The sequence below is a fragment of the Pyrenophora tritici-repentis genome, chromosome 1, assembly GCF_003171515.1.
Source record: "Pyrenophora tritici-repentis strain M4 chromosome 1, whole genome shotgun sequence".
Lineage (NCBI taxonomy): Eukaryota > Fungi > Ascomycota > Dothideomycetes > Pleosporales > Pleosporaceae > Pyrenophora > Pyrenophora tritici-repentis.
Genome location: NC_089390.1, coordinates 4,855,937 through 4,881,645, shown reverse-complemented (window position 1 = coordinate 4,881,645; position 25,709 = coordinate 4,855,937). Strand labels below are relative to the sequence as shown.

The window sequence follows — 25,709 nt, the reverse complement described above, 5'->3', positions numbered from 1 at the left end:
ACCGAGGTTTGACTTATCGATTCCGCACATCTCCACTGTCCCCTCCATTGTCATAATTCAACCTCAGTCTGACGGACGCACACCTGCCATACCTGCTAGTTCTTCGCCAACAGTCTCGCCTGCAAGATTCAATGGCTTGGATTCTTGTAGCACAAAGAGCATGCGGACCCAGTCGGTCTTGCTGTGGTTAATCCACTGATGCATAGTTCCCCGCTGGATCGCGACGTCCCCCCGCTTCATCAACCGCTTCTCGCCGCTATCTAGCAGACACTCGATCTCGCCCTCGATCACGCAACCGTAGTCCAAGCTCACAGTTCGGTGCATCGTGCACTCAGTCGCCGGAGGGATGTCGACATGTCGGAGGACTGTCCCACCGGAGACGACAAGGCCGGGCGCTTCCTTGAGATAATTGCCGTATACGTCGAGGTCTTTGTCGTCGTTCATGTCGACTGGGAAGCCTTTGGTGGTGAAGCTGAGGGCGAACGCAATGCCGTCATCGTTAGGCTTCATTTTGCTCTCCTCGTTGAAGGCGTCGCTGAAAATAGCTTTGCCCTCATTATTGTGAGCCGTAATATATCGGTGAATCTTGGGGAGTGCGCCAACATGTGCCATGGTGTACAAGTTACGAGAAGTTTGTGATGATTGAGCTATTCGGAGATGGTAGACTGGCAACAAAGCTCGGATTTTCTATATCAAGCGATATAAGCGCAACAGATTCCCGATATTATATCTCTTGGAGCCTCACTTTGACATTCAACCCCATATGTTGTACAAGCACACGGGAGTCGGGCGTGGAGCCGAAGGCCGGGCGGGGGTCCACAGATCTGACTTCCCGCACTTCGGGATCTAAGAATCTGGGGGGACGTCCTCGCGTCGACAACAGCCTGAATCATGGTGTCTAGCATGGTATCGGGTTCAAGGCTGATCGTATATGGAGCTGTGCTTGTGTGTGTGTGTCTTCGACAGTGATTCGCTCACGGTCAAATAACATGATTCATTCACCCGGTATCGAGACTACGTACGCTGCAACATGTTGCTCCGGCTATGAGCACAGAATTGCCTGTGTTTATTCTGTTAGTCATCAGTTCGTGAAGCTTCTATGCAAGTACCGTCACCCCACAGCGAAGAGCTGAACGCATGATCCTCCTTCATGCAGTTGTGGGGGCTTTTGATTGGAGATGCAACCCAAGGTACATGTACCCGGCAACACTAAAAGTGGCACCACCCGCACAACATGCTTTGGGAGCTCACGATAATAGTTCATACCTTGAGGAATGGATTTGTAATAACGATGATTTACTGCTACGTGAAAGAGCACATAGACTCTATGACCTGTACGGGAACGTGGCGTGTCTCAGTCGGGGCTTATTATCACAAGCCCCCTGTGGGCTACACGAAGATCCCCTCCTATCCAGAGATGTCACTCGCGTCGATAGTAGCCCATTAAATGTTATCATCATAGTCCATGGTCATAAGAGCACTGCTTCACTGGGCTGCATGTAACTCTGCAACAGTGACCGTCTGAACCAGAAGAGCAAGGGAGCAAAGCCGGCCTAGTTTCGAACTGCATCTCGCAAGCCACATAGAGTAAGTAATTGATTCCATGACTTTCTATCGTGAATCAAGATCCATGCTCATATCGCGGACGGTTATCCGCTAATCTTGTGTGCATCACCGTTTCCCCGCCTGACATGGCTCTGACTACCTCCAGTGACGTTTTTCAACACAAAAAGTTTGTTAGTCTATATTGATCTCGAATTACAATTGCTCATGAGGTTTTTATAACGGAAATCGCCTCGCGGTGGCCTAGATCTGGTCAGTGATGATATCGCTGGAGTGCACGAAGGCTACTCCATAAGTTTGTACCAGGTCGGACCGGTCTTGACAAAGGACCCGACAACACACGTCGCAGTGTCGGTCCTTTAATCTTGGATAGCGGCATTCGTTGTTGTTGTTGTTGTTGTACGTTTCGCTCATATAGGTTTACTCCATCATGTCCAATCGAACACCCTGGACGTCGACAGGACGCAACCGTAACCTTTTGCCTGCTCTGTTATGCATGTACCCATTAATCCCGCAATCAGTTCTGGATTAGGTATGCACATAATTATGCGTGCTGGCGTGATTGGTGGTGCCGTCACTCAGCTGAACGCATTGAAGAATCTGGGGTAGTGTTTGTGGAGAGACGCCGGATTAGGAAAGTGCAGCAACTGACCTCTCCTCTCCCAGACCATTGGCAATTTTAGTATCTAGCGCAGAAGTCATTCATTTACTGCGGAGCTTGCCAGAGCTCGTGGCACTGTAAAGTCTTGCTGACAGTCGGGGCTGGAAGCTGGGCGTACCAGACTGCTGGCAACTCGCTACCAGCATTCAATTTTCGGAGGAAAGAGCACCTGGGCAAAATGCGACTTCCCTTCACATCGCAAACGGACCAAAACACTGTCGTCATGGCGTCTTTCTTTCAACTTACATAACCCACAACTCCCGCACCCTAGGCAGGTACATGTCCTAATCCCTTCGCTGGCCTCGTGCCCCCCTTGTTCTTGCCGAAATCACAAGACGCTACCTTGATGGTCTCACAATCTCATCCTTTACAATGCTTGTGTGACATGAACAGGTAGTGCTAACATCGATTCACTAGGCAGTTATTCGCATCGCGCGGTCTCGCCAATTTCCAAGCTGAAGAACGACCGGGGAGAATCGAGGATCCATCTTACGTGCAGGACAGGCTATTTCCACCGGATCGTCATCTCGTCCTCATTGCAGTCTATGCAGATAGCAAGCCAACCCCGGCCAAGCAGTCAATAGGCCGACGGCGACGTTGGTATCACCAGACGAAATAGGCAGCCGCTTGCCTGCAGCGGGTTGCTACTACGTAGGACAGTGTGAACGTCAGCAAGGCCCGTACAACTACAGCTCTACCAGCATCCCATGGGTTGCATCTCATCGGCCACGAGACGTATACAAGCGCGCATGAGACACTGACGAAGCGCGCAAGTAAGGATAGCATCAAACGATGGCAAAACGAAACAGACTGCAGAACCGGTCACGAGCAAGTTGGGTGAGCGGGAGCTTCTCGGCATGTCACAGCAAGAGTGACACGAATGTAATACGCCACCACTAAGAGGCAGGGTTGGCATTCTGTCAAGCTGTCGCTGCTCAAGCGGTAATATGCGGGCGAAGCATGACAGCCGACACGATACCTGAAACGGCGTCCAAGGACGATAATCCAAACGCAAGGCAGGACCGCAGAGTAGCACGCTTGGAGCGATGTTACGCAGAACGCGCTCGACAAGATGCACAACATGCGGTAGTACGTAGCGAAGAGCGGCCGCAAGCACGACGAAGCGCCCGACTGTAGGCTCGGCGCGTGGGAGGTATGTCGCTCATTTACCAGCTACGCAGTGCGAAAGAATGTATGATGACGGTGGCTTCAATTGCGAGGCGCTGCTCAACCTGTCGGTGAGTCTGGAGAGCGATGGCCAAGGTGCTGTTACAGAGTCGCAGGCCAGGTTATGCCCGTGAGGCAAATTCTGACCCTGGCCTCGTGTAGGCTCCGTCGTCCAGTCGTGGCCGGCGATATTCCTAGGTCCACTTGGGATGAGAGAGTAGCGCAGGCCGATCCGCTTGGTTGCATGTCCGATGGCTCGTTCGAAGTCAAGTCCAGCGATGCAGCATTAGTGTTAGCACGGCCGAGGCGAGGTGATATGGGCATTCGAGACTTGGACAATGGCCTGTCTTTGCTTGTTGCGGCATCCCCAACGCTTTCCTCCGCACGTTGATCCTTCAGGACCCCGAGACTAACGCTTATCGGGTGTTATCGCAGGAGGGGTCGGCTGCGGTGCTGTACCGAGAGCAGGCCCCAGGGCACTATCGTGACCCTCTGGGTGGCGGCAGTAGCAGCAGCAGGGTGAGACGTCAGCTTGCCTGGGTGGTTGAGCAGCCAGGCGGGCAGCCAGACCCAGGACCAAAAGGCGGAGCAGGCCTGGCGAGCAAGCAGCACCAAGGTGGATCGGCTCGGCGGGCTAGCAGAGTGCCGTTCTCTTGATGCTGAACCATCTCTTCACTAGGACACGCCTCTCCGCGCCATAGTTGACCATCCTCTTCGATACCCGCACCCCATCCGAAGACGCCCGTTCTGGGAACCCTCGTGCATGTCGACGCTGGTCAGGGTTTTATTCGACCTCGATTGCGAATCGTGCGGTCCGCTGCAGCGCTTCTGGCGCTACTCTAACCAGGTGCAGATCTAGACGAGCCATTGGTGTGTGGGGCTGGGACTTGCATACAAAAAGCGGTGTACGGCCTTGGCATCACCAGCCTATACTGTGGTCGGCCCATCGCCCGCTTACCTTCACCGCTTACTATCAGCACAGAGAGGCTGAGAACACTCGAACCCATTTTCTCTCTCCGTGCCAACATGGAGAACCAACACATCGACTTTGACGGGGCCATCTACGGCGTAGAAGGTGCCTTTGACCCATCCTTCGACCCGAACCGCCAAACCTACAACTTCTCCCAGACCTGGCCGCTGCCAATCTCACCAGGAACCATGCAACAACAACAGCAACACGATGGCAGCCAACAGCACCAGCAAACCCAGCAAACCCAACACTCGCACCAGCGCCGTCTCAACACCGTGGCCGCTTCGAATGCTCACAACACACACCCGAGCACGACGAGCATGGCTCCGCTCAACACCATGGGCCTCGGCTTCCCCGCCGCCATGCAGCCCATGAACCCTATGCTCGCGACGTGGATGAACATGAACACAAACACCGATGGTTTTGGGCCCGACATGTACGGCCAGGGCTCCATGACCATTGGCCCAGACTTTACTGCCTCGTACGGGGGTGCACTGCAAACGTCGCCTATCGAGTTCGGCATTAACTCGCACGTCGTGATGAACCCGATGATGAACTTCATGAACCCAAACAGCATGGATGCAGGGCTCTCCACCTTGAGTGCTGCCCCATTCCAAATGTCCGACTTCCATCCCGATTTGAACAACATGTCTAATCACGACTTCAACGCCGGTTCAAACGCCACTGCAAACAGCGTGGGCACGGGCTCACCTGGTGAGAACTGGATGGAAATCCGCTCCTTGTCCAGTAGCGACAATGGCTGGGTCGACGTCGGCGTCCAATACGGCCACCGCCACCGCCAGTCCTACGACTTCTCCGACAGCTCTGCCATCTTTGTCAATCCTGCCGACACACTGCACCCCACCCACGTCCCCCCGATGCGCGTCCGCTCCGGCTCAGCAGACTCGACTCACTCCGACGCCCCACCATCAGCCCGTTCTTTCAGCAGCTACGACTTCCTGAGCTCGCCTCAGTCGGAGACTGAAAACATTGCTCTGGAGTTGGTGCCTTCACGTAGCTCGCACAGCTCGCATCACTCCCACCACTCACTCGCGTACTCGTCTGACGGTTGCAACCACGACCACAGTCACGGCCTCCCATTCAGCGACCATGACTTCTCACACATCTCCCCTACCCAGTCCGTCAGCCCTCCAATGGCACGCGTAGAGCCCATTGTCATCAAGCAGACATCGTCAAATACTGCGTCACCATCCTCATCGGCCGTCGGCTCACCGCCGGCTCGCCGCAGGAAGTCGCCTGCCACGGCATCTGGCTCAAAGCCCGCAAAGACCATTGTCAAGAAGACCACTGCTCACACCACCAAGAAAGATACCACTGGCGAGAAGCGTGTCGGCAGGAGACGTGGGCCTCTCAGGCCTGACCAGAGGGCACAAGCTCATGAGATCCGCAAGCTTCGTGCCTGTCTGAGGTGCAAGTTCCTCAAGAAGACGTGCGACAAGGGCGACCCGTGCGCCGGATGCCAGCCATCACACGCACGTCTTTGGCAGGTTCCGTGCACGCGCATTGACATCAAAGATATTGCGTACTTCATGAAGGACTGGAAGGCCGATTACGAGCGTCACGTAAGCCTTGGTTTCTCCATTGGGAACATCAAGGGCTTCTCGACATCAGAGCGCCTCATCTACGTCACCCACGGCTATGGCCACTACTTGCCCATCATGGCCCGTGACGTCTACGTCCGCGATGAGAAGTGCTTCGGCGTTGACTGGCATGAGACTCTCAACGGTCTCCACTTTGAGATCAACACTGCCAAGCTGTCCGCCGGTATGGAGGGCATCTCGCGCGCCATGCTCTCCGACTATCTTGACCGCCACATTGATGGTGGTTTCGAGCAGTTTGTCGATGAGTACTTTGAGGGTACCTACTTCGTCACTGAGCTATTGAAGACTGCCTACCGCTTCTACTGCCGTGAGAAGCTTCCCGTCATCCGCAAGGCTCTCAAGCTTGTCCTTGCCTACAACCTGACTCTCCACGTTACAATGGTCGAGGGTCTTGGTGAGGAGGACAACACGCCTGGTAAGGTCGAGGACCAACAGTCCAAATTCTCTGGCAAGACCATTGCGCCTGTCATGATCAACTTCCAAGTCAAGTGTGCTCTTGCGGACATGTGGCGTGAGCTGCAAAAGGACGTCCTTGAGGAGCTTTCTGCTCTCTACCAGTCTGTGTACAGCGGTGACAAGCTGAAGAACTGGCCTACCATCTTCATGCTCGCTGCCATTCTGTTGGCTGTCTGGGAGCTGATTCAGTTCGACTGCAACTACCGCGTCCCTGATCTCGGCGCTGTTAACAAGTTCTGCGGCGAGATGGAGGGTACGCCCGTCGGTGTCATCGTTGGTCTCTTCTCGGCCATTTCCCAGAAGCTTCCCTCCTTTACCGAGTGGGACTCGCGGAAACACCATCACCTCCTCAACTCGAACCCTGCCGTCTGCGACGCCATGACAGAGGTTCGCGCGCACGTTACCAAATATGGTAAGTCGATGCGTTGCCTATTCTCATTTCACTCCACTAACATACCAACAGAGACGTACCTCCGTTCAAGAAGTGATTGCAAGTTCGATCGTCAGGACTTTGACTCCTTGTCGAACAAGTTCCTCTCGAAGCTTGTCATCAGGGCCAACTAAGGCGACCTTGCCTATTCTCTCACGGCACAACCATTTTTAATTAGCCTGCTGCACATCATCTTCACGAACTATCCTTTGCACACAAATCATCCGCCGACAACACCTAGCATATTGCCTCACGGCACCCCGCACATACAAAGAACGAACGACGACTCACGTGCCGATGTTTGCTACATAACGGTTGATGAACACTAGACTTGATGAACGACATTGTCTTGCATTTCCAGCGATTCCCCGGTGTCCTATGGATGCCATGTTCTCAGCGATCCCGAGACGATCAACGATGCAAACTGCCTCGGCTCCTACATTCCCAACTACATCACATTCATTCCTGGCGACACCGGCTCAATCTGTTTTTTCACATGATTTATACGACTTTTATTGACTTTCTGAACGGAGACGGCTGACGTACGGTCACGAGCACATGGCCACGACAACGATCACGACTACTTGATTTTTTGGAGTGAGCGGCAGAGCAAGCAACTAAGCAAGCAGGACCGGGGCTGGACAGTCCCGTGTTTCCTTGATATAAATACATTTTTTTCCTTTTTAAGCAATTGGAAGGGTTCCTGGATGGTGTCGCACACCAGCACTATGTGTTGTTGATGCGACGGTTTCCCACCATATTGTCATCTATAAGAAAAATCTTTTCCTTCTTGACGATTGTGTTACTGGCATAGCGAGCGGGCGAGCGGCTTGTTTTTTCTTATTTCTTTTTTGTCAGAGGCCTCGACATACTCCTCCAGCAACCAAGCCGTTTGCCATCGACGGTGGTGTGCTGTGAGTCAGCCATTTCTTATCATTGAAAACGAGTATGTATCTGTCATTGGCTTTTGCATGGTTGCAAAAATGGGAATTATCACTGTTTACTATTACACCCTGCATTGAACTTGACGTGATATTCATCCAGTCGGGAGTTTGGAAGGCCAAGTCGACAATGGACAGAACGCAATGCATTGTTAAAAATGAGTCAAAGCTTACAGAACAAACCAGACCCACCTCACTCCTCGCAGCCAAACCTCCCCTCAATCTCCGCGCATGCAGAAACAACACATGACCCGTCTCAGCCAACCGCCCAGCACCCCCATCGACGACGTACCCCCACCCCACTTTCCCTATTTAGCCCAGCGTCTGCCAATGCCCGTAAGAAAAAAGTGCGTTTCAAGTTTCGACACTCCATGCCCAGTCCACAGCAAGTAAGACACATGACGGAGTTTCTCCGTCGTATCGTAAAATCGGGGGCGGGGAGGGGCGATGGCTGACGACGGCGGCGGCGGCGACGGCGAACGGCGACACCAAAAAAAGGCCGTTGAAAACTCCATCTATTGGCCCTATTCACCGCCTCTTTTCCCTGACCTCTTCCCGACAAAGCCCGCCCCGCTGTGCCCACCCTTTCTTTCTCACGGGGTACTGGATTGGGATAGCGGCTGGTTGTTGCTGCATTACATAGGAGTTGAAGGGGTTGACGAGTGCGAGTGCATGATCTACGTATCGGTTGGACGATCATCAACGGTACCCGAGCCGAGCTTTTCCCGATGAATGGCTGGGCTGGATGGGATGGTGGGATGGTGGGATGACTACAGACGGATGTTTACCGCTCATCTCGTATACGCATGTTGAGAGTGTATTGCATCCGGTGTAGATGGTAGTTAGGAGTAGTCTTACAGTGCTATACGGTACGATACGGTACGGTCAGATAGAGCGGACGACTCGGCTTCGTCTCGTATGAGTGAGTACCCGACTAACGCTACCACATCCACTCACCGGATACACATACTCTGTCCCTCAGCGCGTGCTCAGTCATACAAACGAACAAACAAAACAAAATCTACAATCTACAACCTACAATCCGCTACCAGACTAACCCCTCGGTTATTCATGCCAGCGCCCGTACCGGTACTACTGTATCTCAGCAAAGCTCTTCGGCATAGATTTTTTTTGGTACACTATGTTTTGTACCTGCTTTATTCCTATCCAAGCCATCCTGGCCATCCCTAGACACACCCGCCTTCCATGCTATACTATAGTCTTCTTCGGCGTTTTCTGCCCTACCGTAGTTTCTCTTTTGCTTTTATTTTCGTCAGCTGCGCTGCTGCCCGGGGAGTCCGCTTGACCTGCGTTGGGTTGGGTTGCATCAAACTGCACACGCGCTCAATGCAGTAAAATGCACATTATTACCCTGGCAGCGCGAACGGACGGACGGACGGGGCGCGGGCGGCGGACGCAGACGCGGCGAAAACGGTGCGTTGTACATACAGCATTTTACGTCTTTGCGTCACTAGCCAAAGCAGGTGTGTTTTATGCAATGCGTATGCTGCATGCCATAGTGGCTAAAATGCAGGTTGGGGCTGGGGGGAGGGCTTGTTCTCAACGGGTTTTGTTTTACAATCGTAGACGTTTGTGGTGGTGGAATATGTTTTTTAGGGTAGGCTAGAGCGGTGACTGATATGTCTTTGCGTTCTGTTTAGTTCAATGTGTTTTGAGCGTTGCGATCACGATCATGTTGCGGTGTTGATGTACGACGTGGTCCGGTGAACTAGTGGCGTTGGGAACGAGCTTGGTGGTGGGGGCCAAAGGTGGCGAGATGGCTGGGGTTCTGCTGCTGCCGAGGTATGGGGTGTGGATGGAGATGTGTTGCTATTGTTACTGCGAGAAGATGCAGTGTGGTGGGGAGTCTGGGTGACAATGCCGAGATTTGTTAGTAGACGTTGAAGATGCATACCCTTACCAGGCTGTGTAATGATGGTCAGGCGATCGCTACCCGGGTATAGCTGCCTCCTCAGCTCGTTGAAGTCGCCTATTACCGGTATGGATTCGCCACTCATTGGACAACTGGACTCATGTATTTTGCTGAGGATAGTCACGATATGGGAAAGTATCGCGCGTGAGTGGCATGAGGGTTGAATTGCTATTGTGATTATGATATCAACCGGACACAACCACCTAAAAGCCCTGCCTAAACTTTGGTGCATATATCTCCTCAAGATACTTTGCGTCCTCATCACTAAGGTTGAACTTGCTGTTCTGCACAGCCTCTTCAATCCTTTCCTTGCTGCTCAATCCAATGATCGGGCAGACTCCCTTCTTGATGGTCCAAGCCGTTGCAATACATGCCATGCTGACGTTGTTCTTCTTCGCAACCTCTTCTACACGCTCGATGATCTTCTTATCAATAGCGTCCTCGCGCTGGTAGGCCAATGCGTCCAGGAACTTGTCCGTCTCAGCGCGCTTCGATGATCGGTCATTCCATGGGCGTGTTAGGGCACCGCGGGCGATGGGCGACCATGGGATCAAGCCGACGCCTGTGTCTTGACAGTATGGATCTGGGGATGGTCAGCATATCATGAATGACCAGCTTGTTAGAAGCCTACCATTTCTCGCTCTTCTTCGCGGTAGATGAGGTTGTAGTAGTTTTGCATGGAGATGAACTTGTGCCAGCCGTTCTTCTCGGCAATGTTCTGCAGCGTTTGGAACTCCCATGCCGCCATAGAACTGGCTCCAATGTATCGCACCCAGCCCTTTTCGATGACATCGTTCAATGCCTTCATGATCTCCTCTCTCGGTGTGCCGCGATCCAGACGGTGGATTTGTAGAACGTCAATGTATGTGCCCAGTCTCTCCACGCTCTTCTCTACTGCGTCAAAAATGTGCTTGCGGCTTAGACCAACACTGTTGACCATGTCGCCGTCGTTGACGGATACGCCTGCGATTTGGACGCTGACATCGTCTTCGACAACGCCGAAGTAGCATTTCGAAAGAATGACGACCTTGTTTCGCGGGATGTTGTACTGCTTCAATGCCTTTCCCACAATCTTCTCGGATAGGCCGTGGGAGTAGATGTCGGCCTAGGCTAGGTCAGCGTTGTAGTCTATGATGTTGTGCTGCGGTACGTACAGTATCCCACGTGTTAATACCGCACTTGTAGGCATGCTCGAGAAGAGGCAAGCTTTCAGCTTCTTCCAAGACCCATGGTTGCCATTTGGAGCTGCCATAGCTCATGGCGCCCAAGATGACCTTTGAGACTTTGAGGCCAGACCTGCCCAAGCTGCGTCGCGTTAGCACTTGTGTGGGATGGTTGTGCGGATTCTGAATTACTTGACGTATTCCATCTTCTTCTCAGCCATTGTTGCGTTTGCTGCTTTGCTGTAGCTGGAGTGTTTGTAAAAGTTCCTGGTGTTGCGATGTTTACGGCAGAGTCAGTGACGTTTTATGCGATTCGTAACTGGGGCAGCAGCGGATTTAATTGCAAAGCCGTCTTTTGGGCGAACCTTTCGGAATAACGGACGCTATACAGCCGTGTTGTTTGTAATGTGTGGATCTTGCCACTGATGTAGGTGTTACAGCTCCATCAATGCCGGAGTTAGCCGGAGATATGCTTCCATGTCGTCAGTCGAGGTGGGGTATCGGAAAATATACCGCAATGTCCAGTAGGGTACGTACGTAGGCGGAATGACTTGGGGTACTCACAGGATGCTAGCTGAGGTGTTGTATGCGGGTTTTCTCCGCGCTGGGTTGAGAACAGTTTGAACCTGTATTGGTAGGAGGCCATGTCGCCACCATCCTTTATTACTGTACATACTTCTCGTTATCCGCAAAGCTCACTCAACAATTTATCATCAACTCGGGTCCGGTGTTCAGAATCTCGTGAGAATGTGCGCGACACCAGGTTGGAGGTCGGACTTTACATTTTAGAATCGGAAACATCACAGTCAAGACTAAAGTGTTGGCATCACGTCGTAGAATGTGTCAAGATGTTGAACTACTTCTGGCCATGCCAGAGCATGTCATTCATGTCGAGCATTAAATACAAGCCATCCGAGACCCTTGGGCCTCATGCCGAGTAATCACCCATTCATATCCTCGCCCACCATATCCCAGTATCCGTCAATACCCTACTGACCGCCACGCAGACGGAGCACCAAGTGCAGTGTAGACTCCTTCTGAATGTTGTAGTCCGAGAGCGTCCGGCCGTCCTCGAGTTGCTTGCCGGCGAAGATGAGACGCTGCTGGTCCGGAGGGATACCCTCCTTGTCCTGGATCTTGCTCTTGACGTTGTCGATAGTGTCTGAAGATTCCACCTCCAATGTAATAGTTTTACCAGTCAACGTCTTGACGAAGATCTGCATGCCACCGCGGAGGCGGAGGACGAGGTGGAGAGTCGACTCCTTCTGGATGTTGTAGTCGGACAAGGTGCGGCCATCTTCAAGCTGCTTGCCGGCGAAGATCAAGCGCTGCTGATCGGGAGGGATGCCCTCCTTGTCCTGGATCTTGGACTTGACGTTGTCGATAGTGTCTGAAGATTCCACCTCCAATGTAATAGTTTTGCCAGTCAACGTCTTGACGAAGATCTGCATACCTCCACGGAGGCGGAGGACGAGATGAAGCGTCGACTCCTTCTGGATGTTGTAGTCTGATAGAGTGCGACCATCTTCGAGCTGTTTTCCCGCGAAAATCAGGCGCTGCTGGTCCGGGGGAATGCCCTCCTTGTCCTGGATCTTGCTCTTGACGTTGTCGATGGTGTCTGAAGATTCCACCTCCAACGTAATCGTCTTGCCAGTCAACGTCTTTACGAAGATCTGCATGGTGGCGGTGGTGTTGTGAAGTGTGATGGAGTGTGGTGGAGTGTTGTGGAGAGATTGTTTGTGGTTGGAAGTATTGATGGAGCAGCTGGGGTTGGGTTGAGAGCTGTGAGAGAGTGGAGGAGGAAGAAGAGAGCTTGGGGGGCGGCGGGGGCCTTTATATGGGAGCAGGCGGCGAAGGGAGTCCGTGCGCCAAGCAACTGCGGTCGGGAGCCAGGCGGCGGACAGGGACAGGAAGATTCCCGGCGCTTCCACGGGTGACGGTCTCAGTGAGCAATAGCAACAGCTTCAATGACTCTCACTTGAAAGTTTGGTGCTTATTATTCAGCGCGGGCCTTCACTGCCACCGGAGCGCCCTTGTGCATGGCCCGATAGAGCTCGTGGTGAGGCCACTCTTGACACTCCACGCCAATTCCCCGCCTGGTTCCACCTTGTTATCGCATAGCCCCCGCCTGGAACGCACTAGTCTATGGCCATGTGACGTATGCGCCGGCCATTTGGAGGCAACTGAATGTTTGCCTTCACCGACTGGAGCCAGCTCGTCGATAGCCAACCTAGTCTTATCGCACTGGCCAGGTCTCTGCATCGCGCGAGACAATGTGCTTCCGACGCATTCCGCATACCGCGCAAGAACATCGCAGGCCGACTTCATTCTATTCTCACGACGACGTCAGGCAACGCCCCCATCACGTAAAATGGCGCAATACAGATTCCATGGCTGCAGGGCCTTCACGACTCGTAAGCGACTGTAAGGCGCATTCACGGTAAGTCTGGCAGCGACATATGGACACGGACGGACATGGGAGCAGCGGTAAGTCTGGCAGCGACATTATGGACACTGGACATGTAGCAGCCATGGTCGACGACAGCGTCGCGGATGGACATCTCTGTTCAACCCGTGGATACGACTCATCACTTTAGTATCTTGACCACACTACTACTACGGCAGTCTACTCGCCTCGATCCCATGTCTCAGTCCGAAATCTTCGAAATCTTATCGCAGACCGCATCGAGCTATCGTTATAGCGACTCCGCCCTCAACCGATTCAGCGATAAAGTCTGGGGACCCAACACCTTTTGCGGCTCCAGTGCCAGCCGAGCCGGTCACACCATTCTCCAGTATTGACACTGGCATTCACGACATGAATGATCCTAGTTAGTGGGCGCAGTCACCTAGGCATTGTGGAGGGCGCGGCATATAATCACAGACGATCGGAAGGTTGGAGCGCAAATACTCGGGCGTATGTGAGTCGGAAAGTGTTCCATGGATGATTTGGGAGTCAGGACTGATACCTGTGTGTGGTTGTGAATTGCGTGGTAGCAAAGGCCCACAGCCACCTATTCAGCTGGACAGCGTGTCTTTGACCCACCACGAAGAAACGGTTCAGTCACTCTATAAATGGAGTGCTGATGGGGCACAAAGAGAACGCGCTAGGCACGGGCAAAAGATAGGTCGGTCATCAACCGCAGAATTACGCTCAATACAATGCTGGTCCAACACTTGCTACGTTACTATGCTATTGTATTGCATGATGCGATTTTCGGAATCCGTAAACCTTAACCCGATACATCGATCAACTCGCGACCTCCACATAGCGCGGGCGCAACACTAGCGTTGCAGTGACGTATGGATCTTCCGATGTTCCGTACCACCAACCTTCCAAGGGGGAGCAAGTCGTACCTGAAACCATTCGTACCTCTTCTATTAGACATCCTGTCCTCAGGCAGACAAAACAGTCGTTTCAGTACCTTTATTTCACACTCGAGCATCACCGCCTGTCCACGAAATTCGACAATACGTTTCGGAACCATGGCCGTAACATACGCTGCTGCTGTCAGCACACCCAACGGCGGGGTCAGACAGCCCCAAATCCAGGCACGAGCATGTTCCGATACGGACATGCGTGCGTCATTCGAGGCCTGTCAGACGAAACGGGAAGAGCAGAAAAGACCGCAACGGCCGGGGGCGGGGATACGCGCAAAGACGAGCTTCCGCGGCTGGACAAGCAAAAAAGAAAGCAAGAGTAATCTGCAGGTACAGAGTTACCAACCATACATTGTCGAAGAAAGTCGGCCATCGGGCAATTTCGCAAAAACGGAGCATAAACCCAACACCAAGAGTGAGGAGGAACATGTCTACGTGCTCACGCTCAAGGTCACGGATAGTCTGGCGAAACCAATGGATGCGATGCGAGATCAGTATTTCCCCAGGAATTTGAATCGTACAGGCGCGCATCTGACGCTTTTCCACGCGCTGCCACATTCGCAGATGGAGGCTCTAGAAGGAGGACTCAACGAGGTGGCCGCGAGCATGAAGCCATTCGAGGTATCATCTGGCAAGCCATTCCGGATGCGCAAGGGCGTTGGGATCAACGTTGATGAAGGCTACAAGACAACGAAAGATTTGCACACGGACCTACAATCGCAATGGGCGGCTTTCCTTAGCGAGCAAGATGCAGGAGGATTCCGGCCTCATTGGACTGTCATGAACAAAGTCGATGATGAAAGAAAAGTTGATGGGGCCTTTGCTACCATCAGGCAAGAGCTGAGCGAAAGCAACCAAGAAGGAAAAGCTGTCGGCCTGGATCTGTGGAGGTATGAACGCGGCAACTGGATCTTCGCGAAGGAATACATGTTTGGGGATGCCGTCAGGACACCAATAAGACTAGATACGCCCGGGTCGCCGACGGGTAATAGGGGTCTGCAACTCTCACCCTCAGCTGACCAGAGTACTGCAGGAGGGCCGGTAAGAAGACCGGGTATGTTCAAGCGAGGGAGCAGCGTTGGGGACGCTCTTAGGTCGATGAGCTTCCGAAAGAGGGGTTGATGAGGCGCACATTGCTGAATCCTGTATGATGCATGTTGATCGTCTTTTGAGTCCAATGGTTAGGTTCTGCTGGGTTGGTGTTTCTTTCTGGATGCGAAGTTGCACACGATAAACGCGGGGTACACAGATAGTAATGGTACTAGTTCATCCATGTCATGGTTCACGATGCCCGGTTCAGCCCTTGGTATGTCGTCAATGGGGAAAAGGGGAAGTTGGCGGAGTTCCGTAAATGTTGTCTTTAGACATTTCGTAGAGATATAGTATGTTGCAACGATAATATATAAAGAATCTATGGAAACCTTATATGGCGGTCCGCTAGTCAAGTATCGTGGTTGTGAAGATGAAGCGGTCTGTGTCGAGCGCGTGATGGACTGCAAAGCTCGCTACAGAAGCATGACGCGCGTCGCATAAACTGGACCCCATGGTGATGATACTGTGGGGGTCCGGCTGGTAGTACCGTGAATATGCGCACTGTTGAAACACTGCAATGCGTCGGACAAGATCATGCGTGCCATGCCAGGAGCGCGGCAGGAGAATTGGCTTCTGTCAGGCGCCCGGTAGTACCCCCAGACGCGGGTTGAGCCACACTCAGCCACACGCCGGTTTGGTACCATGCGCGCGGATGGATTCCGATGGCGTGGGGCCCGAGAGCGTGATCAAAAGATTCTGAGGTTCAACGCCTCCAATTTCACGATATCACGGCACGTGGCCCAATTAAGGAAGCTGATGCAAGGGGATGACTCAGGGCAAACGGGTGGAATGAGGAGAGTGATAACCACGGGTACCTGCGAGATGCTCTCGTGACATTGTTGCAGCCAATTCGTCTGGTGTGAGTTATACGATGTTAGCCCGAATCCACAGCGACACGATGCTACAGTTAGAAGTGGATAGGCTGAGCGATCAGGGACGGCGCATCTGGCCACAATTGCTGCAAGGGTTTGGGCTGTTAGCCGACGTGTAACGGGCGTAGCGGCCGAGGGTTGCGCTTGTGGTGGGTGAAGAAAGGGGAAGCTAGAAGCTAGCAAAGCAGGGAGCATTAGCTTCGCTAAATGTGGACGCGACTATGCATATAACCTACAGCTGGCCTCACCCAGGCTCCTTGACTTTGACTGCGCATCTGCTCCAAAGATATTCTCCGTGTTCTGTTCATAGGCCACGCACCCTTTTTCACTTTGCTTCTCCCGTGTTGCAGACCTTTTAACGTCTCCAACCCACGTGTAATAATTCCTTGAACACAGTCCCTACACGCACAACACCGCCAATATGAAAGGTCAGCCCATCCAATTGCCTTGCGATCGCATGCAGCTAACAGCCATGTAGCCATCATTCTCGTCGGAGGGTTTGGAACTCGTCTGAGGCCTCTTGTATGCCAGCCCCAAGCGGACAGCTCGCTCGAGAGCCCCGCGATGCTACCGGCAATGCCCCGACTAACGCCAATTGTAGACCCTCACACTCCCAAAGCCGCTCGTTGAGTTCGCGAACAAGCCCATGATCCAGCACCAGATCGAGGCTCTCGCTGCTGCCGGTGTCACAGATGTTGTCCTTGCTGTCAACTACCGCCCAGAGATCATGGCCGAGGCGCTCAAGGCCGTTAGTATCCCTCTGTCATAGCGCTTCAGAACATGTGAATAACCTTTTCTGCAGTACGAGAAGCAGTACAACGTCACCATCACATTCTCCGTCGAGACCGAGCCCCTTGGTACTGCCGGTCCCCTCAAGCTCGCCGAGAACGTTCTGGGCAAGGACGACTCACCCTTCTTTGTCCTCAACGCCGACGTCACCTGCGACTACCCGTTCAAGCAACTCGCCGAGTTCCACAAGTCACATGGTGATGAGGGCACAATTGTCGTCACCAAGGTCGAGGAGCCGTCCAAGTACGGTGTTGTTGTACACAAGCCTGGCCATGCCTCCAAGATCGACCGTTTCGTGGAGAAGCCCGTCGAGTTTGTTGGTAACCGCATCAACGCCGGTATCTACATCATGAACACAAGCGTTCTCAAGCGCATTGAGCTCCGCCCGACTTCGATTGAGCAGGAAACTTTCCCTGCCATTGTCAAGGACGGTCTGCTACACTCATTCGACCTCGAGGGTTTTTGGATGGACGTTGGACAGCCCAAGGACTTCTTGACCGGTACCTGCCTGTACCTCTCATCATTGGCACGCAAGAACTCCAAGCTTCTGACATCACCATCTGAGCCCTACGTCTACGGTGGAAACGTCTTGATCGACCCCTCAGCCAAGATCGGCAAGAACTGCCGCATTGGCCCCAACGTCACTATTGGACCTGACGTTGTTATCGGCGATGGTGTCCGCCTGCAGCGATGCGTGCTCCTCAAGAACAGCCGTGTCAAGGACCACGCCTGGATTAAGTCGACTATTGTTGGCTGGAACAGCACCGTTGGCAAGTGGGCCCGTCTCGAGAATGTCACTGTTCTTGGTGACGATGTCTCTATCGGTGATGAAGTCTACGTCAACGGTGGCTCCGTTCTGCCTCACAAGTCCATCAAACAGAACGTCGACAGTAAGCATTTATAACCATATCCTACAATCACCCCCGCTAACCAGCATAGCTCCTTCAATCATCATGTAAACTCCAAGATACCCGATCGGACGATGCCGACCTCTACACTTTTTAATCAACGTGTATCTTCTTGTATATTCTGCATACCATCCGCACATTGGGTGTTGGTGTTTTCATGGGCGTCTTCGTTTGCGCATGGGGTCAGGAAAAGCGACTGGGCATGGTTGGGATGCTTTGGTCTTTGGTTCAGCGGATTGCATTCACACATGTCTAGAGACGGCAGTGATGAAGTGAAAATGCATATACTATGGTCATGTACGAAAGCCCCTTTGGAAATCTACATTCAACTCTAGTGTTTTGGTCAGGAACGTGACGGGGGTTAAACGTTCAAAACTACACTGGAAATTTGTAACCCTTCTCTACTCCTCAACCAACTCCGACTCCAAACTCCAAACTCCAAATGCCAAAGCGTCGTCAGTGCTATGTATGGTACTGCGTTTCAATCATGTCCTTTTTGAGCAGATTGATACGAACCATTCTTCATCTTTCCATCCTTGTCTATAACCCTCAACTGCCCAACCCCAATATCATAGATCAGACCGTGCAGCCCAAGCCCATGCTCAGCAATAGCCTTCCTAACAGCAGGATGTTCTCTCAACGCATCCACAGACCTCCGAACATTGAGTTCCGCCAAACGAACCGCCCGCGCATCGTCATCAGGCAAAGCATCCAGCTCAATCTCATGCTGCCGGCGAAGTCTATCATAATCAAGTCAGCACACCCTCACCACGCCTAGATATCAGACAAACATACTCCCTAACAGGCCCCAACCAAACATCCAACGCACCCCCCAAAACCTCATCCCCAAGTGCTGCCCCCACGCCGCCACACTTTGTATGCCCACACACCACCACGCTTCTAACCCGCAGATGCGTAACCGCATATTCCACCACACTCGCCGCATTTACATCATTCACATGCACCGTGTTGGCAATGTTGCGGTGCACGAAGATGTCGCCGGGTGCACAGTGGCAGACTGTTGTTTCGGGCACGCGGCTGTCGGCGCAACCGATCCAGAGGGTTGAGGGAGTTTGCCCGAGAGCGAGAGTGGTGAAGAAGGTAGGGTTGAGTGTGGTTGCGTGTTGGCGGTAGAGGGTGTTGCCGGTTAGGAGGGGGGTTAGGTGGTCTGTGGGTGTGAGGTGTTAGTTTGGTAGGAAGGGAGGTGAGAGTAGACGTACCGATAGTTACGGTCATAGTTTTCCAACTGTCAGCTGCCTACTCTTTCTAGATTACGTATATATGTACAGCAAAAGCTTCCAGAAATCCCTCAAGAAACAGAACCCACAATAGTCAGTCAGTCAGTCAGCGAAACCAGCTTTTAACCTCAGGAGCAGAAGTGAAGGATAATACTAATTGAAACATGCATGTCAAGTCAGCCTTCACTCACCGTACTTGCTGACACTTGTTCTGTACGTCGCATGGATTCAACGCCAGGGCAATACAAACGGCGCTTATTGTGTGTACCATGTTGCTTAGGTGTTTGAGACACAGAGTGGTGAGCGACACGGTTTGAAGAGGTGAGGGGTTGAAGGGGGGTGAGTGTGAGTTTTGTGTTGTATAGTCCAGAGCTTGCGGTCAGGAAGAGGAATGAAGGAGGCGCTCATAGGGAGATGCTACGGAGCGTGTTTTGGGATGAGAGACAGTGTGGTGAGAAAAGGTGGTAACGTGGTGATGTATTGTGTGGTTTACAGATGGAAATGTATCAGCATAGATAGTTGCTTTCTAAGCAGCGTTGTGATTGACCTACTCATAATACCGCTCTTTACCGTCAGCCCAGATTTCAAACACAAAGACCCGTGGCTTTATGCATGGCTTTCTCCATCTCTTCGCCCGGGCGGACTTGGCAGTTGCAACTTACCCTAAAGGGCCCCAAGGTACGACGTGTGGCTTACTGATCGACACTCTGTGTTACCCTGACTTCCCACCGCTGATCATCTTTGGCAAGTGGAAGTTTTGCTGCTTAGGAAAAGTAAGCACCGACATTTATGAAACACCGTCTTGTTTGGGAACATGATCAAGAAGTGTGCGGCAGCAACGTAAGCAATCAGGTCAACAAACACCGAGAAAGTCAGAACACATGTACCACCAAGGCCACATAAGGGACACAGACACAAAGGAACGAGAGACGATAAACAAGCGTAAAACAAGCCCGAACTAACCTCCCATTAGCCGTGCTACATAAAACTATTCAGGTATCTAAGGTGTACAAGTCCAGGTTCCTTCCATACAACACATACACCAACTCCAAACACACACACACACCCCATCGCTCATTTGTGCACAACGAGCAAAGAAATAAAAACGCCATTTTGTGAGAATAGGTTTTCACTTGTTTGAGCTTGATGAAGAAAAAATATTCTAACCACCACCTTCGGCAATAGCCTTTAGAAGTCCAACCACATAATTCCTAAGCGTGAGGTTATGGCTTGCTGTAAAGGCAATCTGATCCCGCAGCGGGGAAAAGATTCGTGCGACCCAGCCTGCGTTCTTGACTTCTTGTTCTTCCCTCTCCTCGTTCTCTCGCCTTTGCTCCAGTGCTGCGTCGTTGAGACGGGGCTTCTTACCGCCGGCTGTTGCTCTCCTTGCAGCTTCGGGGCTGCCCTCGGCGGCGCTGAAGGTGCGCTTGTGTGTTGGTGAGGATGGAGAGATGACTTCGGCGACGGTGGATGGGGGCGGGATCTTGTTGAGTTGGCGAGCAAGGTTGCGGAGGACGAGCACAGATGATAGAGGGAGACCAGCCGCATCGTTGGTTTCGTCGGTCGCCGTGTTGTAGTAGCGGAAGTTGGGCGTTGTTGACCCGTCCTCTCTAGCGCCGTGTCTACTCACCGAGTTGATCGACGAGCTCAGGTGTCCAAATTGCGGATGGACGACGTCATATCGTGGCTGTCCGGAGGAAGTTAAAGGTCTCGACTCGGAGGGGGTGCGGTTGTGTTTCGCGTGGATGGCTTGCCTGATGCTAGTATCCGGGAGATGGGTCTTCATATGTTGGCCAGCTTCGTACGCTGATTCGGTACCATTGGGCGAGAAATGTGTGCAACCACCCCAATGACAAAAGTACTTGGTTGGTGGTGTTGCTGAAACTGCATCCCCGTTCTCCATGTCGATATCTGGTTTGGGCTCGAGCAGCCACTGGCCTGTTTCTTGGTCGCGAGGAACCCGAAGATGATCGCTGACAACGTGTTCCCACATGGACCGCGCACCAGATGCGAACTCGCCACATTCTATGTTAGCAGTAGAGTGTTTGGAGTCAGTGTGGCCGTTCATCAGGCTCGGAGGATGCCAGCAGCAGCGCATGTACGGCCTCTTTGTACTGGGGTCGACTGGTACGGACCGTGGGCGTATGCCTCGAATGGTGTACTTTGGCTGCCCACCTACTGTGAGTACTTGAGCAGATGCACCGCCAAATGTTGTGGATACATTCGTAATGAAATCCTTTGCTGGCATGAGCGCCTTGAAAGATACTGGGTTGTTCGTCATGTGCTCTGAGAAAGCGGCATTGTATGCGGACCACAACTGAATCTGAGTGATCTCGCCCGCCGAGTCCTCTTCGAAACACGTCTTGAGCCACTGTGAGCTGCGCTCTGGTTCATCGAGAGTGACCAAGTGATCGATGATGGCGGATGATAGCTTCGGCGCATTCTCTGGTGGCGGAGAAGACTTCGCTGTCTTTGCAACACTCTTGCGTTCTTCGTAAGCAATCGCACCGTATTGGAGGAGCCGCACAAGTTGCTTTATGACGGCCTCGATATCAATTTCGTGTACTAATGTCTCAACGTTGTCCGGAAAGCCAGTGAAGAGATACAAGAAGTCCAAACATGCAATGCGGAGGTCCTCGTCCTCTACCAAGAGCCAGTCACATATTGATTTCAAGGTCTTGGTGGGAACGTTGGTGAGCTTGTTGGCAACTTCCAGGTTCATAGATATCCGGGCAAGCGCTCTTAGTGACGTGATGATGCGACCGCGGTCGTCAGAGTCGACTTGTGCCACCAACGAACGATACAACGGATCTTGTGCATCCACAACCCAATACTTGGTCAGTTGCTCGGCGATTTCGAGGGCGTAGTGTTGTAGTTCGACGACGGTAGAGTGTTTTGGGAGATTGAGTACGATGACAATCATATCCTGGATAGATGGTAGTACAGAAGTAAAGAGGGCGTTCTCCTTGAGCATCACCATGTTGCGAATGATTAATGCAGCCTCGTTAATCATGTTGAGGGCCTGTGCAGTTTGCTCTGGGAGGAGAGTATCGTGCATATCCAGCGAAGCGAGAGATTGGATACGCTCCAGAAGATCGCGGGTGCCAGACAGGCCGTTTAGTATATGGGGCTGGTCGAAGTCGTCTTCGACATATGATATGTCCCAGCTCACGTCAAAGAATAATTCGCCTACATCGATGACCTTCGCAATCAGTGCTTCAGCAAGTCCCGGAAACTGATCGAATCGGTACTTATCGCCACGTTCATGCGAGATCTTAACAAGATGATGCAGGGCATAAGCTTCCTCCTCGGGTTCCCTTGAGCGTAGAGCATTGAGAGCGCGGATGTAGATGCTGGGCCCAGGAAAGCCGGTGCCAGGCAGCATCATACCCTTGAGCTGCACCGGCCTGTTTTTCTTGTTGAGAATGTACTTCTTGCGCGTTTGTATGTAGGTATCGAGCGAGTTGGATGGAGTAACGACGGGCTTCATGGTGGCTGGTACAGCAGTTCTGGGCTCGTAGTTTGCGATCGTCATGGCAGCTCCACTGGTCCCGTAGCCGTTAGTTTGGGACGAGTTCAGGTGGCCGGTCGACTGGCGCGTCTGGCGGGTAGAAGCTTCGGGTTGGAAGAGCACACGCTGCGGCGGCGCATGGCGGAGCGATCGCGTCGAGCGACCGACGCTGCCTGGGTCGTCAACGTCCATCTTATCGTCCTTTGGTGTATTCTCCACGTCGTCTTCGTCTTCTGAATCTTCGTCTCCCCTCAGTCGCTCTGCTTCCCGATTGCTAGATGGAAAGAAGTTGTCTACGGTTCGGTTCAGCAGGTCTCCTCCCTTGGCAGACACGTTTTCGAGAATCTCGGGCGGCGGTGGTTCGCGCTTATGGACGGTAGATATTTCGTAGGCGCTACATTGGTCATCAGCTATTGCGACGCGCATGGGAGATGCCAGTGGTTCACATACGCAAGGTTCTTGTAGTAAGCAGTCTTGACTAGGAAGGCTTGAGTTGTGATGTTGGGGCTTTTGGGAAGAAATTCGGTAGCGATTCTACGCCAGGCGAGCTTGTTGTTCCTGGTATCTGAGACCTTGTCGTATCCGCCTTCCTCATTCACGCGTTTGTAGAGGCGCAAGAGGTCAATGTGTCGGCTGCCGACCTTTGGTTCGCGGTCGAGAATAGTGCTATACGTCTAATCAATATGCGCCCATGGCAGTGGGCCAGCAGTGGAGACGCACCCGCGCTTTTCGTGATATTCAGCTAAAGTGTTCAGGAAGTCTTCATATTCTTGTGTACGCTCAATGGGTGATGGTTCCTCAGGTTTGTTTGGGGCCATGTTGCGGCTGTCGCATTCACTCGAGACTACTGGGGGCACGGATCGCGACACCTGCGTGATTCGAGCCGAGTGCCGGGCGCAATGGTGGTCCTGCTCTGAATGCGCGGCGCGCGTCAGTCGCGATGATGGATGAAGCGAACACCAGAACTCTCTAGGATGCACCCGACTCCCTCGCGTTGGTAATCAGCCCGTGCGCCATGGTCATGTGACGAGTGCGGTCGCGACTTCCAAGGTCGTATGTAGTCATCTCACCTCTCACCTGTGCCCCAACACCTGAACGTGCTGGCAAACACCAGCTTGCGAAGACAGTTCTTCGTGCAATTCCATCTGTCTTCGGATGAGAGGCTATTGATCTTGATTGACCCACAGCCATCAACTAACCACCATGCTCTCGCTCCCGCTGACCAGTCTGTCCACAGCACAAGATGCTGACCCTAGTCTGCAACGCTTTGACTGGCGTAAGGAAACTCAGGATCTCACTTTTGTAATCGACACTTATCGTGCAACTGGCAGCGTACAGCTCGTCAAGGTGGTGCAGGGCAACCAGGTTCGGGTATGACGCATGCACGGCCCATGCCTCATACCTCCAGAACCCTTCATCAGTCATCGCAGACGCATATGTAGGCTAATATCTACATGCAGCATGTGATCGAGATGGAGAAATTGATCAGCCAAGGGAATGAAACGACTCGTCTGATGCGACTCCAAGGCCTCCAGATGCAGGCTGAACAGTTGCCTATATCAGCGATTGTCCGATGTCCCCTACTTGCCATACGATGGCAACTGCCCGACAAAAAGGTAGAAATAGTAAGCACTGACACTAGCAAAGCTAATTGAAACTTCAGATCCGTCGCATCCAGGTCAGATTCAAGTCAGACACAGACTTTGATACCGTCTGCAGCCACCTCAATCGACATGGTCTCCATATGAGTGGGCAGAAAGACGTCCGGACCCAGCCACAGTCAGAGGTCTCTTTACCCTCGCGCTTTGGGCCAAGTCCCACAGTTGTCGCATACCCTGATTTGCCAGCTAGAGGACCTGCCCCAGAAGGCCTTACCTGTCCACCGTCACGGCTAGCTGAGATATCCAGCCGACCATCTACAACTACCCCTTCCCCTACGTCTCTAAGACCTCAGCCCCAAGAAGTCGACAACGCTCGCCCCTTCTCTGCGTTCACGGGCTATGTTAGAGAGGAACGTGGCACCTCGACTCCCTTCTATGGTCCGCTTGATCCCCCAGTATACTTTGCGCGACCCAACTCGGCAACTTCAGACATACTAGGTCGTATCTCTAACCATACCTCATTCTCCACACATATGCCCATGAAAACCATCGAAGGCACTCCTGAAATATCCACCGAACGACCAGAAGCTGACATGCTCTTCAATCGTCCTGATTCAGCTGAGAACCTACCGCCTAGACGGGAGCTCCCCTTCCCACGCTTATCAGAGCCACGCTCTTCAGGTAGTGATAGTGTGAGCCTCTCCAGTCGTCCATCAACCGGACTAATGGGACCGCCTCCTCTTCCAATGCATGCAGGTGGTCCACGACCCAGTTCCAGCAGAGATGCAAACAGCAAAGAGATTGAACTTCCACCTCTGCCCCTGCCCACTGTCGTCTCAAAGACTGCTCAAGCAATGCAACAGCCTCCCCGTACTCCTGACCAGGATCAAGTGGCTCAACGTGCAAAGACATCACCACGCGATGGAATAGAAAATCGGTCTCCGCTGAGCTCTTCGTCGCCGTTCAACACCCCATCGTCAGCCAACAGATCACGTTCAAATGCCATGCCCACACCACAGGCTTTAGGTTCGCCAAGTAATGCTGCGCAGAACTTGCGCCGAGCCATGTTGCACAGTAGTCCTATCCCTCCTCCTACATCTGACATGGGCGCTACTGGAGACAGGTGTGATAGGGACGGTCTGGCTGAGTACGCCATGCAGTCTGACGAAGATCGGATGGCAGCGCTGAACGAGTTCATCTTTCGCAACCTTGAGGACGATAACTTTCTGACGCTTGTGGAGGATGTAGAGTCTGCATGGGCGAGGACAGGGTTTGGCATGTAATGATGGATATAGGTGTACAGACAGGTGTACAGAGAGTATATGCGAAAAGGATGTACCGAGGGAGTGTGTGTAGACGATGTACTGCTGAATATGCGAAGGTTCTATAAATTGTACGCCAAGGGTATCTA

At 52.7% G+C, this 25,709-nt stretch overlaps 11 protein-coding genes across 11 annotated transcripts; 5 read left to right on the top strand and 6 right to left on the bottom strand.

Annotated features, from left to right (window-relative positions):
* Nucleotides 1-63: 63 nt before the first annotated feature.
* On the bottom strand, nucleotides 64-612 carry PtrM4_019310 (cupin domain containing protein; the record flags this gene model as incomplete). Its single annotated transcript, XM_001931792.2, has 1 exon — nucleotides 64-612. One exon carries the CDS (start codon nucleotides 610-612, stop codon nucleotides 64-66), a length of 549 nt encoding a protein of 182 aa, XP_001931827.1.
* Nucleotides 613-4,417: 3,805 nt separating this feature from the next.
* On the top strand, nucleotides 4,418-7,003 carry PtrM4_019300 (putative c6 finger domain protein; the record flags this gene model as incomplete). The annotated part of the gene is made up of 2 exons (XM_001931791.1): nucleotides 4,418-6,851; nucleotides 6,903-7,003. 2 exons carry the CDS (start codon nucleotides 4,418-4,420, stop codon nucleotides 7,001-7,003), a joined length of 2,535 nt encoding a protein of 844 aa, XP_001931826.1.
* A 2,943-nt stretch (nucleotides 7,004-9,946) lies between these two features.
* On the bottom strand, nucleotides 9,947-10,120 carry PtrM4_019290 (ARA1, Aldo-keto reductase, related to diketogulonate reductase; the record flags this gene model as incomplete). Its single annotated transcript, XM_066103355.1, has 1 exon — nucleotides 9,947-10,120. The coding sequence occupies one exon, from the start codon at nucleotides 10,118-10,120 to the stop codon at nucleotides 9,947-9,949; it is 174 nt and encodes a 57-aa protein (XP_065965557.1).
* Nucleotides 10,121-10,293: 173 nt separating this feature from the next.
* PtrM4_019280 (Tas, oxidoreductase (related to aryl-alcohol dehydrogenase)) lies at nucleotides 10,294-11,127 on the bottom strand (the record flags this gene model as incomplete). The annotated part of the gene is made up of 4 exons (XM_066103354.1): nucleotides 10,294-10,326; nucleotides 10,375-10,848; nucleotides 10,898-11,048; nucleotides 11,099-11,127. The coding sequence occupies 4 exons, from the start codon at nucleotides 11,125-11,127 to the stop codon at nucleotides 10,294-10,296; spliced, it is 687 nt and encodes a 228-aa protein (XP_065965556.1).
* Nucleotides 11,128-11,895: 768 nt separating this feature from the next.
* Nucleotides 11,896-12,357, bottom strand: PtrM4_019270 (ubiquitin multi-domain protein; the record flags this gene model as incomplete). The annotated part of the gene is made up of 1 exon (XM_001931789.2): nucleotides 11,896-12,357. One exon carries the CDS (start codon nucleotides 12,355-12,357, stop codon nucleotides 11,896-11,898), a length of 462 nt encoding a protein of 153 aa, XP_001931824.2.
* Nucleotides 12,358-14,392: 2,035 nt separating this feature from the next.
* PtrM4_019260 (uncharacterized protein) lies at nucleotides 14,393-15,389 on the top strand (the record flags this gene model as incomplete). Its single annotated transcript, XM_066103353.1, has 2 exons — nucleotides 14,393-15,341; nucleotides 15,382-15,389. The coding sequence occupies 2 exons, from the start codon at nucleotides 14,393-14,395 to the stop codon at nucleotides 15,387-15,389; spliced, it is 957 nt and encodes a 318-aa protein (XP_065965555.1).
* Nucleotides 15,390-16,672: 1,283 nt separating this feature from the next.
* PtrM4_019250 (uncharacterized protein) lies at nucleotides 16,673-16,881 on the top strand (the record flags this gene model as incomplete). The annotated part of the gene is made up of 2 exons (XM_066103352.1): nucleotides 16,673-16,679; nucleotides 16,730-16,881. 2 exons carry the CDS (start codon nucleotides 16,673-16,675, stop codon nucleotides 16,879-16,881), a joined length of 159 nt encoding a protein of 52 aa, XP_065965554.1.
* Nucleotides 16,882-16,897: 16 nt separating this feature from the next.
* On the top strand, nucleotides 16,898-17,999 carry PtrM4_019240 (uncharacterized protein; the record flags this gene model as incomplete). The annotated part of the gene is made up of 3 exons (XM_066103351.1): nucleotides 16,898-16,999; nucleotides 17,054-17,930; nucleotides 17,980-17,999. The coding sequence occupies 3 exons, from the start codon at nucleotides 16,898-16,900 to the stop codon at nucleotides 17,997-17,999; spliced, it is 999 nt and encodes a 332-aa protein (XP_065965553.1).
* A 430-nt stretch (nucleotides 18,000-18,429) lies between these two features.
* On the bottom strand, nucleotides 18,430-19,184 carry PtrM4_019230 (CynT, Carbonic anhydrase; the record flags this gene model as incomplete). Its single annotated transcript, XM_001931786.1, has 3 exons — nucleotides 18,430-18,688; nucleotides 18,744-19,116; nucleotides 19,169-19,184. The coding sequence occupies 3 exons, from the start codon at nucleotides 19,182-19,184 to the stop codon at nucleotides 18,430-18,432; spliced, it is 648 nt and encodes a 215-aa protein (XP_001931821.1).
* A 1,164-nt stretch (nucleotides 19,185-20,348) lies between these two features.
* On the bottom strand, nucleotides 20,349-23,515 carry PtrM4_019220 (ARID multi-domain protein; the record flags this gene model as incomplete). Its single annotated transcript, XM_001931785.1, has 3 exons — nucleotides 20,349-23,091; nucleotides 23,148-23,363; nucleotides 23,418-23,515. The coding sequence occupies 3 exons, from the start codon at nucleotides 23,513-23,515 to the stop codon at nucleotides 20,349-20,351; spliced, it is 3,057 nt and encodes a 1,018-aa protein (XP_001931820.1).
* A 385-nt stretch (nucleotides 23,516-23,900) lies between these two features.
* Nucleotides 23,901-25,581, top strand: PtrM4_019210 (Tymo-45kd-70kd multi-domain protein; the record flags this gene model as incomplete). The annotated part of the gene is made up of 3 exons (XM_066103350.1): nucleotides 23,901-24,068; nucleotides 24,158-24,322; nucleotides 24,361-25,581. 3 exons carry the CDS (start codon nucleotides 23,901-23,903, stop codon nucleotides 25,579-25,581), a joined length of 1,554 nt encoding a protein of 517 aa, XP_065965552.1.
* Between the last annotated feature and the right edge of the window lie 128 nt (nucleotides 25,582-25,709).